Source organism: Vigna umbellata, chromosome 5, assembly GCF_029865625.1.
Source record: "Vigna umbellata cultivar VRB3 chromosome 5, Vumbellata_1.0, whole genome shotgun sequence".
In the NCBI taxonomy this organism is placed as follows: Eukaryota; Viridiplantae; Streptophyta; class Magnoliopsida; order Fabales; family Fabaceae; genus Vigna; species Vigna umbellata.
The window spans coordinates 29846061-29863718 of record NC_142169.1 but is presented as its reverse complement, the minus strand read 5'-3'; the positions used below and the strand labels follow the sequence as shown (position 1 = coordinate 29863718).

At 29.4% G+C, this 17658-nt stretch overlaps 2 protein-coding genes across 2 annotated transcripts; one reads left to right on the top strand and one right to left on the bottom strand.

The window, feature by feature from the left end:
* Nucleotides 1-1635: 1635 nt before the first annotated feature.
* LOC124838446 (Eukaryotic aspartyl protease family protein) lies at nt 1636-3346 on the bottom strand. The gene has a single exon (XM_047314046.2). The coding sequence runs from the start codon at nt 3260-3262 to the stop codon at nt 1865-1867; it is 1398 nt and encodes a 465-aa protein (XP_047170002.2). The 5' UTR covers nt 3263-3346; the 3' UTR covers nt 1636-1864.
* A 10220-nt stretch (nt 3347-13566) lies between these two features.
* Nucleotides 13567-17658, top strand: LOC124841508 (cytokinin riboside 5'-monophosphate phosphoribohydrolase LOG7-like). Its single transcript, XM_047317790.2, has 7 exons — nt 13567-13771; nt 14840-14937; nt 15974-16004; nt 16122-16221; nt 16348-16418; nt 16917-17060; nt 17230-17658. Exons 1-7 carry the CDS (start codon nt 13664-13666, stop codon nt 17317-17319), a joined length of 642 nt encoding a protein of 213 aa, XP_047173746.1. The 5' UTR covers nt 13567-13663; the 3' UTR covers nt 17320-17658.

The window sequence follows — 17658 nt, the reverse complement described above, 5'->3', positions numbered from 1 at the left end:
TTGTAAATAACAACAACTAGGATCGCGGTACTTCCGTTACGTAGCATTCTCATTGTCACATTTAGCGTTTCGTTAATTTCAATGAAAACACGACATCTTATGTTCTGTACCTTACGTCTGTCTGAATGCGTGCACCGTTTCCATTTGAGCTAAGTAACTTGTGACGAACGCGGCTCACCTTGTTACTATAACTGCATCAAACTCTTTTTTGTGTAATTGAAGGATTATAAAAATAGATGTATTTGGTTGAAGGAAAAAGCATAAGCCACTTTTGTTCTTTATTTTGGCATTTGATACCTGGACTGAACAACGCAGTTCATGAACTAATCAATACTCAGACAAATAAAGACAATCCCATTCATAGATGCATCATGTGCCTCTCACTTTTGCTAATGGCTGACCCATAACGCAATAAGCATCAACGTCTTTGGTCAATCCCATGAACTTTCCAACCTTTCACTCATTTTCATTTTATTTAGTTTCTTTATCAAGTCATCATCATCCCTTCTGTGAAAGCTATGTGCTGTTCAGATCTTTTATCTACCGTATATTTTGGGTAATTCATTTCTTCGAAGCAAATTGCAACCAAATTTCCACCATCTTTCTCGCCCTTCTACCAATAAAGGCCACAAGAACTTCAGATTCAAAACCTCACTTCTTACTTCCAATTCTAATTTTAATATTTTTGTTGCGTACATAGTAATCATGTAACATGCGTTTTTTCCAATTTATTATTAACGATATACTATATTCCTTAAAAAATTATATACTATTTTGTTTAATTGTATCGTTATTACTCCATACATTTTCAAAATCATACTGTTATATTTTTTAAATTTTTTTATTTTTTTATTTTTACATTTTATTTATTTTAAATTTATTCAATAGGCATGATAAGATCCATAGAGATGTTAATATTTGAGACGGGTAGTTAAGTATAAACAATCTGTGTTAAAATAAAATAGTACTTAAACCTATTATGTTTGTAGTCTTTATTAAATCTAAAACTTTATATCAAAATAAAAAATAAATTCAAATTGATACATATATTCGAATTTTGTTTTGATTGTTAATCCTCAGCATTATTATGGACAAAGAAATACCTTCTCCTTTCATGTGGTCCTCATTTTTATTGTCTCGTATTCATCTTCATCATTACTTGCAAATCAGTGAAATTACAACGCCATGCTTTTCTTAACGAAAAAGGGATAAGATATTGTCCGTTTTGCTACTTCCCTCTATCCTCATCACTCCGTTCAAATTTTAACTGAATGCCGTATGTATTATTTATATAACGGTTTGATATTTTAATCATAAAAAAGAAAAAATTAACTCATACGTGGACTTATGTGTTGGCATGCAGTTAGGATAAATTAAAATAAAACAATAATGTTTGGTCATTGTGATTTTATGAACGAAAATAACTAAGACCACTTACGGCGTGGGATTTAACTGTTACTCTGTCGGTGATCATCAACAAAACAGCAAACAAGGCTCTTCTCGTATCGGTGTGCTCGCTGGAAGACAAACAAGAACCGAAAATAATGCAAGAATAAAGTACCCAACACTTTACGAAAGACTATGGAAAGGAATCCATCACAGTCTCAAAACGCTCCTTTACCTAAAACTCACGAATAAAAATATTAAACCAAAAATATTGCACATGAAACCAACCAAACATGTGTTACCAGCTACACTCTTCTTATGCACTTCATCAACTAATCATCACATGTATCGATTTATTTTAAATCATTGTAAGCGTTCATACTGCAATCACGCAGTAAAAAAATTATTAGTCTTTTTTGCTGCTTATTAACCCAGCCACAAATAAATTATAATAACACCTTAATTTACAATTACAATACTAAGTTTTCCTTTTGCAACTCTGAGGGCCGAACCCGAACCTCTCATTCTCCAAATCATATTCAATGTGGAAATTTTGCTGCTGATAGTTCCCCAAAATGATGGCGGGACCGGACATCTTCGCCGGACCGGCTCCACCGTCGGAGACGACGGTCAGACACACCACCTCCGAGTCGTCGATCAAGGAGAAATAATTTTCAACCGGCAGCGTCATTTTCGCGCCGCCTTTGAATTGAAAAGTAAACTCCGGGAAATCCACGGTCTTGGCGCCGGAAGTATTAAAGCAGGGACCCAACCCAGATTGAGCCTCAACGTCCTCCGCCCTGGAAAAATTCCCCAACTGCTTCACAAACTCTTGGGCCACCAAATCATAAACGGGGCGTTCCATGAAAGTGAAGGTGGATCCAGAGTCCACGATGGTGCCGCCGTGACCGTCAGAGCCGGGGTCCAAAAAGCTAAACGGAATCTTAACGTTCTTGCCACCGACAATGACCTTACGGAGGCTGAGATAGTAATATTCCACGAAGGCGGGGTTGCTGGCAGAAGGGTTGGGGTGAAACGGCGTGTAGCTGAGGCCGTTGGTTTTGGTGTCGCCGGTGGAGCTAATGTGTAAAACGAGGTCGCTGCTTTCCGTGGAGTCGTCGAAGCCGTGTGAGAGTAAGCAGTAAGAGAATCTCTTGAGGGCCATTTGCGAAGGGAGAGACTCTTGGCCGCGACCGAAGCCGGCGATGCCGGAGGGTTGGCGGACGGAGAGGATGGAGCAACCGACGAGAAATTGGGGAACAATTTTTGAAGGGAAATCGAGATTGTCGAGGAGTAAAAGGCCCGCAGTGGAGCCCAACCCGTATTCGATAATATAAGGGGGACAAGCGACGGAACAGTTTTGAGAATTGGGTTGGCATTGGGGGCAGCGAGATTGAAGGTCGGAGCCGAAGAGGTAACCGCATTTGGGGTTCCTGCAACCGAGGAGTTTGGCGGTGGAGGAATTTTTGGGAATGAAAGTGTGGATTTTGGTGGGGTCAATGTTTGGGAAGAGACAGTGGGAGCAGATGTAGCGGGGAGTGCAGGGGAACCAGACGAGGCTACTTCCTGTGTCGAGAACGAAGGCGGAGGTTTGGGGTGGGGTTCCGAAGTTGAGATCTATGGAGTAGCCACCGTAGCTTTTGGGGTAGACTTGGGTTGTGGCGACTGAGGGAGCATTTTGGCGGTGTTTGAGGTGGTGGGCCCGAGTTAGAGAAGCTGAAGCGGCGAGTTTGAGAGAGTGGAAGAGACCGGAGGATTGGGGTTTGGGGAGTACAGGGGAGAGAGGGAGAGTGATGGTGTTGGTATCGGTGGAGGAAGTGAGTGCAGTATGAGAGATGAGAGTTAGAGATAAGAGAATGATGTAAGGAAGAGCCATTAGGTAGTGAAGCCAAGATACAACGATAGAATCGAATGAATGAAGTTGTTTTTAAATGCAGTGGCTGTGAGACCTCGAGTGGCAGTGAGACCTCGAGTGGCAGTGAGATTTGACTGTCACGGCCATGGAATTTAACAATTAAATTAAAACTTGGCACAACGGCTACGGTGGAATTTTGTTTCCATGCTGCACTCGCCTCTTCAGTCTCCCACCGTTTCTATGCTTTCTCCTTTTTCATTTTTTTTTCCACGTGTACGAGGTCATTTTAACCTATATGAATTTTTTTCTTAAGGAATGAAAGATCTATAATAATTTTCCAACAACTAGTTCACAGTTTTGTTGTGACAGTTTAGGCAAAACTTAGAAATTCAACGACAAGGATTTGCACTAATTACAGTGTATGTGCATATATAGAGACCAAACGTTTTGACCAAAGCCATATTTAGAGAGACGAGATATTTATGTAGCTTACTAATGGTTGGTCATTGTACTATGATTTCCAATTATCTAAACCCTCTCCTTGTAAGAGGGTTCTCATTGATCACATTATATTTGGCGTGGGCAGGGAAGTGAAGACTTTAAACGTAGTTGACGAATATGGCGTTTATCAATAAGCAAACGAGTTAGGAACTTTCTTCAAATATAGCTGTGGAATTATAATTTTGTGTATCTTTTACGTTTTGTATTTTTCTTTTTCTATAACAAACTACTTCAAAAATTTAAGACCAATAAATCTGCTGACTATGAAAAATGAAAGTTTCCTAGGTTTAAGAAAGAGGAAAAATATGAAATATAGAAGGATGATAAATTTAGAAAAATTGTAATGTAAAAAAGGATTTATATAGCGAAAATTATATTTTAATTTGAAAGAATCAACTTAAAAAAACCAATTAAAACTCCCATTACTATTAAGATTCAAATAATATTTTTTAACTATTTTAAATAATATTAATTTGTGAGAGATTTTTATAATTTCACAAAATAACCTCCAAATAATAACAATTTTTTATAATGATACGAGAGAATATTAAGCAAAATAAATAAATTGATCTTAATTATGTAAGAATAATTTGCCTGTTTTTATTTTGCAGTGTTATTTGACGAAAACAAATTCCCTGAGCACATTACCAAGTAAAATTTGAAGTTCCAAAGAAATTAAGAGGATAAAGCACATGAAGGCATACCCTACACTACAGATAATTTATAGTTCATGTCACATGGGAGGACTGAGTAGCCCCACAATCACAATTCAACCGAAACTTACATTTGGCATAGCTACTATTTGGCATCGTTTCATGTAAACCACTTTATTATATTTGGTGTTCTCATAAATGTATTTTAAAAATCCTTCAATACATTATCTTTTCATTTCTTTTTTTCTTTAAGTTAGTGTGAATAGAATAAAAATGAGTCACACTACATATATACTTACATATCCATTATCCCTCGTATTTAAGAAATTATATTTTATTATTTCTTCCGTTACTTGTTGAATATTTATGCGAAAAATTTCTTATGATTTTTTATACAAATATTCATCCATATATATGTTTAATCTTTTTAGTTTAAGAATAATTATTAGAAAATAAGCATTTAAAATATAAAATAAAAAAATTTAATTATAAAATATAATTCAAATTAAATCTCACACTAAAAATATTAATTTTAATAATTTTTTTTTCTAAAACATAAATTTAAATAAACAAAACTATACTACAAGTTTTATAAAGTTTTTAAGATAACTTTAGTTTTATATGTCTAAATAAAAAAAATATAAAATTAAATTTTAAATAATCATTTATTTATTGATGTTTTTTTCATTAATAATTTTATTTTGATTATTTAATCTTTTTATAAAAGAAATACTTAAACAAAATTAACTAACAGAAAGTAAAGTCGGGATCATTCATATAAAAAATACACACAATTTTATTAATAAAATATTTTTTTATAGGTTAATTGATATCACAAGTAAACAATGATTTAGGATTTCCAATAATTTCTCGATAAATTTTAATGTTATTTACTTGGATATGGAGTTGCCATAAATTTAATTACCAAACAATAAGGTCCAAGTCTTGGGGCAGGTTTTACTTGCCAGCAGAGTTAATTGCTTTTCAAACTGTGAAACCAAAGTTTTTCTAGTGAAAATTATATTATTTTAATGATTGATTACTTTTGTGATGGATTATATCATAACTTTTTTTTTTAAATTGCATAAAGCAATTGTATTATGAAACTAAAAAAACTTTAAAATATATAAGTTATAATTTTTCAAATGTCAAGAAAAATTTTATTTCTAAATTTCAATTATTATTCCACGAACATATTTACAAACAGCTTTTTTTTTTCTTTCTAAAAGGAGAAAATCTTAGTATTCCAACTGTCACAAAGTTGCTTTTTCAAATTACAAAAAAAAAATATCTAACTTTAATTTAAAAAGACTTAAATTCTCATTTAATCCTATAATTTTGTACAAGTTTTAATTCTTATAAAATTTTAATTATAGAGTTAGTTTTTCAGTTTTTTTTTTCTTAAATTAGAGTTCATTATTGATATATTATTTACTTACTGATAGGAAATGTTATATGTTTATGAATAAGATATTATTAATTAAGTATTCATACATATTAATCTCTAAAATTTAACAAAAAAAAAAACTTTATTATTTTAGTAAATATCTTAATATTTTTCATTAACGAAGGCCATGTGCGCTGGGGAAGCCACTGTATGTGAACTAGGGATTGGTATAGCTGTATGAAAGAAAATCATGTTTTTACTCTTATTCCTTTTCTATCGACCAATAAGAAACTTACATTAATTAAGAATAACGTTGTTATTACTTTCTTAAATTTAATACATATTTTTTATTTTCCTCGTTAAAAAATACTTGTTTTGGTCGCCGAATATTCAACCGAATGTTTGCTATTTATCCAAAATATTAAAGATTGAAGGGAAGAACTAAAATAAGTTTTTGTCAAATTTTAGAAATTAAAAATGTAAATTTTAAATTGAAAAGCATATGTAATCTTTTTAAAATAATAGAATATATTTAGTTTTAGGTTAAATTGAGTCTCTTATAAATTTATTTATGTATTTTCAGTCAAGTTTTTATTATTCTTTTATTAAATATTTAAATTTTTATGTTTTTCAATTAAATATGTATCATTTAATTTTTTTTATTATTCTGGTGATATAATTCTTATCTTCTTATTTCTTTATTTGACATATTAATAGATAAGTATTTTTGTGTTAAAAAAATATTGTAATCATTATTTTATATTAACACAAAATCTTTTATCCTTTAAGACCAGCAAACAAAATGACATTTATGTCACCTAACAAAAATAATTAAAAATAAAATTAATTAAAAAATATAAAAAATTAAATATTAATAAAAATTTAATTAATAATACTTAAATTTGTAGAAAATTTAAAATTTAATTAAACATTAATTTTATTATTCATCTTAATATATGACATTGGATGATAGTTTTGAACATAATTTAAAAAAAATAAAAATAAAAACTTACTCGAAAATAAATAGGTTGTGCGGAAAGTAGGCCCATAAATTTTAGCAATTATTTGGGCCTGGCGCATACAATTGTATTCGATAAGCTTTATTACCTGTTAAACAGATAAAAAAAGGGTACACAATGTCAATAATCCACATATATATATATATATATATATATATATATATATATATATATATATATATATATATGCATGTATATATATATATGCATATATATATATATATATATATATATATATATATGCATATATATATATATATATATATATATATATATATATATATATAAGGATATTTTTGAAAATAAAAATTATTAAAATACCCTTAACCTTAAAACTTAGAATCTATGATATATAAGGATATTTTTGTCTACTAAAATCCGGTACACATTGCTAAAATGTACCAACTGAAAAACAAACATACACGCATTAGCAAACCCCATATATATATATATACATATATATATATATATATACATATATATATATACATATATATATATATATATATATAAAAGTCTATTTATAACATTTTCTTCCATATATTTTTTTTTGTTAATTGACATTATTCCTAACATGATTTTTAAACAATTATGTCCATTTCTATTGTATTAGAGATAGTGTTAAAAGACTTGAGAGGTTAAATTTTATAATTAAAATTTTATGTAAAATAAGAATTTTAATTTAAACAAAGTCTGTAATGATTTTTATATCCGTTATGGGTGGTGTATGATTTACAATATATACTTGATGAAATCATATATATGAGTGTGAATTGGTATTAATTTGAATTTTATTGTAAATAACTAAAAATTTATAACTAAGATCCCATTAAATTCTTCTGCATATGTATATTTCGTTTACGTTAGCCGGTTTAGCTCAGAGGTTAGAGCATCGCATTTGTGTGTGAATAAAATATAATTACATTCATAAGTTAGTTTAGGCCATTTGTATATATAATTACATTAATTGAATGATTTCATTCTGCGTTATCTTTGTTTCGGATCATACATTTGGGTTTTGTGTTTTTCTTGTAGATAGGTGTTTTTCTTGAAACCAGAGAAGAGCACAAACAAATTGTGGATTTTTACATTGGAATTGTTCAAAACAATTACTAATATCTCATTATGTGGATTTAAAGAGATTGAAAAAATAGAGAAATTAAGGATAATTACTAGAAGGGAGTAACCACTCCCCTAACACGGGGAATTAGAGGAAAAAATGGGAAGGTAACAATTGGAACGTAACAATTACAAGAAACTCATATCAGACAGCACATAATGGATTGTACACTTCTTCTTCTTCCTTTAGTTTCTTATGAATTTTACATTATACAGAACTAATTTTCTTTTTTTGTTAAAGGATTGATGTAATACTTTTGATTATAATTTTTGAACCTTTTCAATTGATGTTTAGTTAATTTTAATTATCACAATGTTCTATTTATGTTCTAATATCTATTATATGAGTAGTTTCACAATTGGAAAACTAGGATTGTTTTACGATTATAAATAGAACAAATTAGATGGTGTCACAATTGGAAAATTAGACATAATTATTTATACGAAAGAGATTGGGGATTAGAATTTGATGGATAATTATAATTTGTACATCAATTGGAAAGGATATGAATTTATATGAAAGCGTATGAAATCAATTATCTAACACTGTTTATATTAATTGAATTCCCTTCAATTGTTTATTTTCATTATTTCATTTCATTTTCTGTTGTTCAAATTACGTGAATAAATGCAATACAGTGATAACAACAAGAATTATGGGGTGTGTTGTGACGGGTAAACTACTAACACACACTAAGTGTTTGTAGTTCATATAACTTGTCATACCAACTATAGTGTATCTTAAATTTCTTAATCTATTAGTGGTTCATATAGATTGTTATACCAATTTTAATTTCTAAGAATTTTTTTTTCTTTTTTTGTTATTTTCTTTACTTCTGCAATATGTGGAGGATTGTTGAGAAATAAAAGGTATCACAAAAGGAAAAGAAGAATTTCAGCGAGAGGATTGCGACTTTCAAATCTTCTTCCCTGAGAGTGCGACTTTCTCCTTACTTTGCGACAAGGGTTATGAACAATATATTGTTTTGGTGCAAGTATGTTACAACATGAACAATATGTTTTTGTGGGGCAAGTATATTTTACAACAGACCATGATTTTCATCTCTAAAATGGTCTAGATCCATTTGAGGTTGAGTCGCAAGTTGTGAGATTCTCCGTAACTCATGGTGCATTGGCGTGGGAGGTTGGATTTTTTTGGAGTCCATCTAAATAGGTGCCCCATATTCCTCCGAGTACGTACAATCTCACTTTTCATCTCCTTCCTCTCACAATTTCTCTTATTCTCTTTTCTTACCCTTTTATTCTTTTATTAAATCCCAGGTTATTTATTTTTTAAAAAATTCCTTACTAGTTTCTGAGTTATTCTCACAAAAATTTGAAAATTTCTATTATATCTTAAAAAACTAAAAAATACACTATAAATAAATTCTTAATAACAATAAATTTACACGTCTCTGGAATAAAGTTTTTTTGGTGTTTTTATCCATATTTAATAGTGCCAAAACTTATAAATACATTCATATTTAGTTTAACTTTATTAGTCAAATAATCACATTCTGATTACATTTTGTGTTGGATTAAGTTCCGACAGAACTATAATTTATGCATATAGTTGACAACATGGCATTTCTTTATCTTTCTAAAAGCTAGCAATTTGTTTGAAGGTTGCTGAATACTAAATATATATACAAAAGAAGGTGGGTTTACACGTGACATGCATGCTGGATAAACTACATCATCTGCTGTTTCGTGAGAAGTTTAGGTCACCTAATTAATTTTATATATTTGATGTATAATAAACAGGATGATGTCCTATAATTTGTTTAACTTTTTTAATAACTATAGCAATATTTGAGAAGATACATTTTCCAAATCCTCATGTTTTCTATAATCACTTAATTCATAAAGTTTGGAAAAGAAACCAATTTAAATACTTAAAAACTTAGGAATGATTGTATGGATGTTACACTTAACTATATTTATATATTTGTGTTTTTAAATTTAAATTAGACCTTCAATGTTACTATATTTTTAACAAATAAAATTTATATCTCTTTAAATTTGTTATAGATGATACTCACATATTTTACATTTCAATAAAGCTACACTCAATTTTCTTATTCAATTTAAAAATACCATATTAACTATAATTTAAATAAAAAGTATAAAAATGAAATATCTTTAATAAATAAAGAACTATATTTTATTTAATAAAAAAAGAGGTGAACGTCAACATATTAAAATATATAAAGGAGATGAATAATTATTTATTATTTTATTTCGTCTCTTTAAAGACCTAGTACCATCTAGTAGTAAGAAAGGTAACATGATTTGGAAAGTTATTCGTATGAGGAGGATGAAAAGTATATAGAAATATAGGAACACCATTATATTTTGGGTTAGCAGATTAAATTTTTGGACAGGGATCAAAAACAAAATCCAAAAAACAACCTTATCGTACTTCAAATGGTGTATATATGTCGAAGATATCTAGTATACATCTATTCTTAATATACAGGGGAATATATGATAATTTGTGAACATATTTTACAGGATAAATGTGTAAAACATTTGAAATCTTGTAAAAGGTTGTATTATTGTATAGTATACCATACATTGGGACATATGGGCCATAAAAGCCTTTGGTACTACAATTTTTTTTTCTTATATATGTATTTTTACTTTGTATACCGGTTATGAGATTTCAATTGTTTAATTTATTATTACTGATAAAAAATAATCATACTAGTCAAGTATTACTGACATCATTATTTATTTGTTTCTAATTATCATCTCTATTTTTTGTTTTATTTATAAGGTTTAATTACTTAAATTATTTATAAATTTAAAAATTATATATTTTCTAAAATTTGTCTTATTTTTTCTGTCTTATTAGTAGTTATTGAAGTTAACTTAAGAATGGTAATGAGTTGAGTTAAACACTGTTTACCCACTATCTCACTCACAATAAAAAAATTGATTCACATTAATTTTGTTGTGTTTAAAATATATTTATAAATTTTTAAAACTCACAAGTATCCATATATATCTAAAAAATAGCAATTTATATATTTTTAAAATGAAATCTAAATAAAATTATAAAAAAGTATAAAATATAATGTAAATTAAATTAAATTTTAGTTTTAATAGAATTTAACCTGATAAAATATAAATTAAATTTTAATTAAATTTAATCTAATATAATATAAATTAAATTTTAATTTTAATATTTTGAATAATAAATATTTGTAGATACGATAATATTAGTACTCAATAAGTAAGTATTAAATTATTCCTTATCCATTATCTATATATATCCATTTTGAAGTATTCACTTGTTACTTGTATAAGATTTTATTCATAGACAAGTATTTTTATCATTACTCGTTCAATTTTCACCTATAAACGCAATAAATTTTTTTTTATTTTATATGATTGTAAATACAATATACGTAACTAATCAAATTCATGATGATACTCTTCTCTTTAGTCTCATTATTTATCAATGAATATTTTTTTATTATGAATATTTTAGCATACAAAAACGAGATGAATGAAAGATATTATAGATTATAGGTTTTATAAACAAATAACATCACTTTTAATTACAAATGTCAAATAGTTTTCATTCTATTTTATCATATGTATGAATTAGATTGGATTAAGAAAAATTAACAATTTTTATTTAAGTCAAATTCAAATTAACTTATTTAACATATGAATGAATCGGATTTATGTTTCGTTTAAAGGTGAAAAGTGGATTAACAAGTAACCACTGATAACAACTATTATTTTCTTACAATTTTTTCATAATTTTCAATTACAATTATTTATCATTTCCAATTATATTGATTGACAATTTGATATTTTTAAATATTAGAATGTTATTTAATAATGATTAAATAGTCTAAATATTTAATTAATTTGTTTGTTAAATTATATAAATTAAAATTTTAATTTTTAATTATTATTTTTATAATAATATTTAGTAAAATAAATAAATATTTTAATTATATTAATATAAATAAATGAATCAAGTCCATCAACTTTAATTATAATATAATAAATATATAAAATAAATTATGAAAATCAAATATTCTTAAATAAGTTAATTTATTTAACTCATTAAACTCAACTTAAGTTAAAACAGACTATAAAATTTATAAATAAAAAAGGTGTGAAGTAGGGATGGCAACGGATCGGGTCGGGCATGGGTAGTGCCTACCTGCAACCCGATCCATCGGATAAAATCGTACCCGCTATCCGATCTGTTACCCGCCGCCGAGTACTCATTTAAAAAATACCCGTGGGTATTTTAAAACCCGTGGATACCCTCAAAAAAATTTTTTTTTTAATACATTTTAAAAATAAAATTTAAATAAAAATACAATATATATATATATATATATAATATAAATTAAATTAAATGTAAATTAAAATTTAATTTTAATTAAATTTAAACTAATAAAATATTATTTTATTTTATTTTTAATTAAATTTAATTAAAAAATATTTAAATTATTTCTTTTTAATTTTTTGCGGGTAACCGGTACCCGCGGGGCGGGTAGTATACTATCCGTACCCGACCCGTTTAGAAGCGGGTATTAAAATACTCGCTACCCGTTACCCGCTGGTAGTAAATATCCGCGGATAGTTACTACCCGCCGCGGATTTTACCCATAGATATCCGTACTGCGAGTAAAATTGTCATCCCAGTGAGGCTATGCTTGTGATTAGATGAATGATTTGACACCCCTACTTCTAATTTAATAATTTAAGAATTATTGTTAACTTTTGTCATGGATAATATTTTTTATTGTTATAATATTTTGCAAGGGAAGCAAAATTTACGAAACTTTAACTTATTCTAATCAGAATAAACAAAAACTTAAAACTAAACTCGATTCAAACAAGTTCTCAATATATAATATTAAATGTTAAGTTTAAAAGAGATAAAAAATAATATTAAATATAATAATTTACATTGATGTTTAGTAATGAATAATTAAGATTTTATAATTATAGTAATACAAATAAATACTTTCTTAAATAGGACGTGGACAAATAATTACAATTATTATAATATTTCATTATAAAAGAAAATTAATATTTAAATATTAAAATAAAGAATCATAAATAATAAAATATTTAATTTTGTTTGGATAAAAGGGATTAACTCAATCGAGAATTATAGACTAAAATTAAAGTCTTTCCTAAAGAAAATATTCGTATTTAATGTTTACCGGTATCTCAAATAAATCGTTCTAAAGAAAGAAAAATATGTTCAGTATATATTGAAATGTTTAACTTTGAATATAAAATTTATTATCATTTATATATTATAAGTATAAGATATTTAAGAATCAGAAGAGTGTGAGCGTATTAATACCATTTAAAAAAAATTCAATAAACAGGCAAATAGGAAAGAAGCAGTTTTTATTACACTTTATTTTTTATGCATGACATGTGCTATTTTTAATATAGAAAATATGGTTTTATAAGTTTTAAGTATATAAATTAGGAAAAGGAGTTAAAATAAGATATTTATTATTGTATAAATTAATGATTGGAGGGAGAATAGTTGGGATGTGAGGTTGAAGGAGAATATGGTATATGATAGTATGTATTTAGCTATATATGATATCCACATAGATCAAAATACATTAAAGAAAAATACTCACCTTCTTCTCATTTTCAACCCTCTTTTTTCTTTCATCCCTCTCTCTAGCTTCTACCCCATATATATAGACCCCACACACACAGAGACACATCACCCACAAAAATGGAAGACACCAAATCCAGGTTCAAGAGGATTTGCGTCTTCTGTGGCAGCAGTTCAGGAAAAAAACCTACCTATCAAGAAGCTGCCGTTCAACTTGGCAGGGAGCTGGTAACATACTCTTTTTTTCTCTTCTACCTATTTTTCTTCCGTTACAATATTCTAATGCTACACCATAGGCCAGTTTTCTTTCCAGAGTGAATTGAAATCTAGAATTTGGCTTTGTTTTATAACTTCTGTTCAAAATTTGGTTTACAAAAAAGTAAATTGAATTCTAGAATTGATGGAGGATTGAATCTGAACCCCACGGAATTTTTGGTTTTGATATCTCATATCATATAGATTAGTTAGATTCAATGAGCTTTTCCTTTTTCTCTTGCTTCTTTTTGTCTCTTATTGCTTCATGAACCTTTCTTTTTGTTCCACAACTAATCTTTACCTTCTATAAATTTTGTACAAATTTTAATGATTCATTTTGATTTCTCACTCTGGTGTTTCTCATTTCTTCCTTTGGCTAGGCCTCTCTCTTCTCCCTCTTCTTGTTTTCTTTTGATTTTATGTAAAAAAAACAATAAACAAGCTCTGGAGTGGCAAGCGTGCTTATGATTGTGGTGGAAATATGGTTTAGGGTTTAAGTTTGGCATGACAGAGAGAGAGAGAGAGAAACGCGCGCACATATACACGCAGAGAGATTGCAAGGATGCTAGCTGTAATATGCTGTCAGTTAAGCAGCCTTCTTGCATGATCTTTGTTTTCCCCTGCAATACTGTTTTTTATAACACTCAAAAACCTTTCCGTCTTTAAATCAAAATAAATAAATAAATAAACACATACATTTCTTTTTCTTTTTTTCTTATAGGGAACAAACGTGCTTCCTAGATATCATTACTCTGAAGCGTGTTATTAACATTTGCCATTTCCCACAACTTCCCATGACCAAATCAAACATCCATGATTTTTCCATATGGTACTCTCGCTACTCTATCCATTGTCTTAGTTAAAATATACAATAGTAAAAAAGAAATGGCATCTTAGTATAGTATACCCTTTTGGTCGCTCCCTCCACTAATAATAAAATTTTATTATTTTGGCCATGTCGAAACTTAATTGGTTCCGTTTGTTTCATGATGGATGTTGTGACACGCGTTTACGTGGTTTGGTTTTCGATGTTCTGTGAAGGTGGAAAGAAGAATTGATTTGGTGTATGGAGGTGGCAGTGTGGGGCTGATGGGTCTCGTTTCTCAGGCTGTCCATGATGGTGGGCGCCATGTTCTAGGGTTTGTAATTCTCACTCTCTCCCATTTTTTGTTGTACATGTGTGTCCATGTAATAGGCCACCTCAATATTTTTTTATGGTTTTTTCTTAGTGTATGAACTTCCATGTTTCCTACTTCCAAGATTACATTTGTATTTCGTTTCCGTTCAAGGCAAAAGTGATTTTGGTGAATCAGTGAATTAGGTAAGACAAAACATGTACTCACTCACTCATGCGTGTTTCCCAAGTTCAGTGAGAAATGCTGGCGATGTGGGGCATTATTTTCTTAATCAAATTGAGGTTCCGAATGTAGGTTCAAAGGGAGCATCTTGGATACAGAATAATAATAAAAGTTTTGACAGGGACTAGTAGTAAGTGGGGGCATTCTGCACCGTTGTTGGGATTTAAAAAAAGGAAAAAGAAAAAATAGAAAAAAGTGACCTTTACCGGTAGTTAGAAGCTTCTTGGCAGGTTTGGTGTATTGGATAAAGTTGAATCCCTTTTGTTGGCTCTTCCAGAAAGAGACGGTAGAACGTTTTTGCGCAACAATTGGAGCCAACATCAATTGTTTTTTCATAAAAAGAACTCATTTTATATAAATATATATAAGGGTTACAATGAGATTGGAGCCAACATCATGTTTCCTTCTTTCACTATTTTATTCATTCTTTTCTTTCTTGCACTTCCAAGAAAACATTGATTCCTTCTTCCACGTTCATTTAGTTTAACATTCTCACTTATACTATATCTTTATCGTAAGGCAATATGGTTAAGTTCCCATGTTTTTTCTCATAAATATATGCATCAAATAATAAATAATACGTTTATTGATATTATAAATTAAGGCATTTTATTTACATTATTCGATCTAACCATAAATTTATACGTATTATATAATATATTTGTTGCCTTAAGAAAATAATATTAGTATATTGAATTCATAGATCAGTATCAATCACTAAAAAAGTTAAAATGTTTCTCCTTGCCAAAAATGTTGGACAATGAAATTGGGATTTGTTTTTTATTCTAGTTTCTGACCATGGGCTTGTTTGGTGCAGGGTTATCCCAACAAGTCTTATGCCCATAGAGGTATATATAAATCCCTTTGTGAATAACTAATTTATAGTAAATTAGTATATCAGATAATTTAAAGGTGAAATATGGAATAAGCATATATATATATTGCAAATGCAAATGCAAATGCAGATAACAGGTGAACCTATTGGGGAAGTGAGAGCCGTATCTAATATGCACCAAAGGAAAGCTGAGATGGCTCGTCAAGCCGATGCCTTTATTGCCCTCCCAGGTAACAACCACATAACGAAAACACAATATCCACAATCTTAATTAATTATTGCATTTCTTGTTCTTTCAGCAACATGCATATAATTTTTTGAGTATTAATTTTTTTAAGCAATGGATGAATTAACAGGAGGATATGGAACCCTTGAAGAATTGCTGGAAGTCATTACATGGGCTCAGCTTGGGATCCACAGCAAACCCGTAAGCTCAATTTTAATGCCTTGTTAACATCTATATTCCATCTGTCTTAAGAAAAATATTATAATCAAACCCCTGTATTAATGCTGTTTTTGCCTTAAGCAACTCTTGTTTTTGCACTGTTGTCATGTTACTAGATACTAATATTTTTCTGGTTGATTAGCCAAGTTGATTAGTTGACCATATATGCCTCAGTGTAATAGAATGCTTCTCAACAACTTGCAATTAGGATCCATTATATTCGATGCATGCATGATATAAATATAAATATGATTAACAACCAGGAAGCTTCAGTACATACAGAATCCGATAAATGTGGACTATTTAATTGGACTTCACATGAGAGAGAGTAGTCTGTGATTGTTCTTAGTTAATGATTGCCACGTTAAATTATAGGAAAGCTGTGCATTTGAATGGGAGTAATTAAGTATGTGAAGGAGCAGCAATATAAAAGAGATGAAGATTGAACAAGTGTTGATTTGTGAATTTTGTGAGATGCAGGTGGGGCTTTTGAATGTGGATGGATTTTACAATTCCTTGTTGTCTTTCATAGACAAGGCCGTTGATGAAGGCTTTATATCTCCCAAGGCACGAGGCATTATCGTGTCAGCACCCACAGCCAAAGAATTGATGGTAGAACTAGAGGTGCGAAAATACTGTCTCCCACTTTAAAAATACAAAATGACCCATGTTACGTATGCTTCAGGGAAGCTTTCATCTTACCAATACTACTAGTTATAATACAAGTTGTTCTTCGTATTCGATGTCTTTGCTTGTACTTTTAATCATACCGTGAAATATTTTATGGAAGCAGGAACATGTCCCTGAGCAAGATGAGTTTGCATCCAAGTTGGTGTGGGAGGAAAGACTAAATTTCGTGACTGAATCAGAAGTGACCATGTGATTGTGGAAGATTAATGATCCATGGTGTTTTTTGCTTTTTACGTTTTATAGCTTTTTGGGTACATAGGATTAGGACTCAATCACTCATTAATCATTATACGGGCATAGCAACCGTAGAATCAATACAGCATTTTTTTTACCATCCTTTTTTAGTGTTACACGGGAACGAGGGTTGTTCAAAATGTGGAAAATCCTATAATTGAAAAATTCATGTTTCCATTGCCTTGGCAATGAAGATTGAGCAACCTTTTCAGTCTTGTCTCTTTTGAATTTTAGATAAATTCTTTAATAACAAGTTGATCAAAATTGCCGAACACTATATATATGTAACCATCTAACT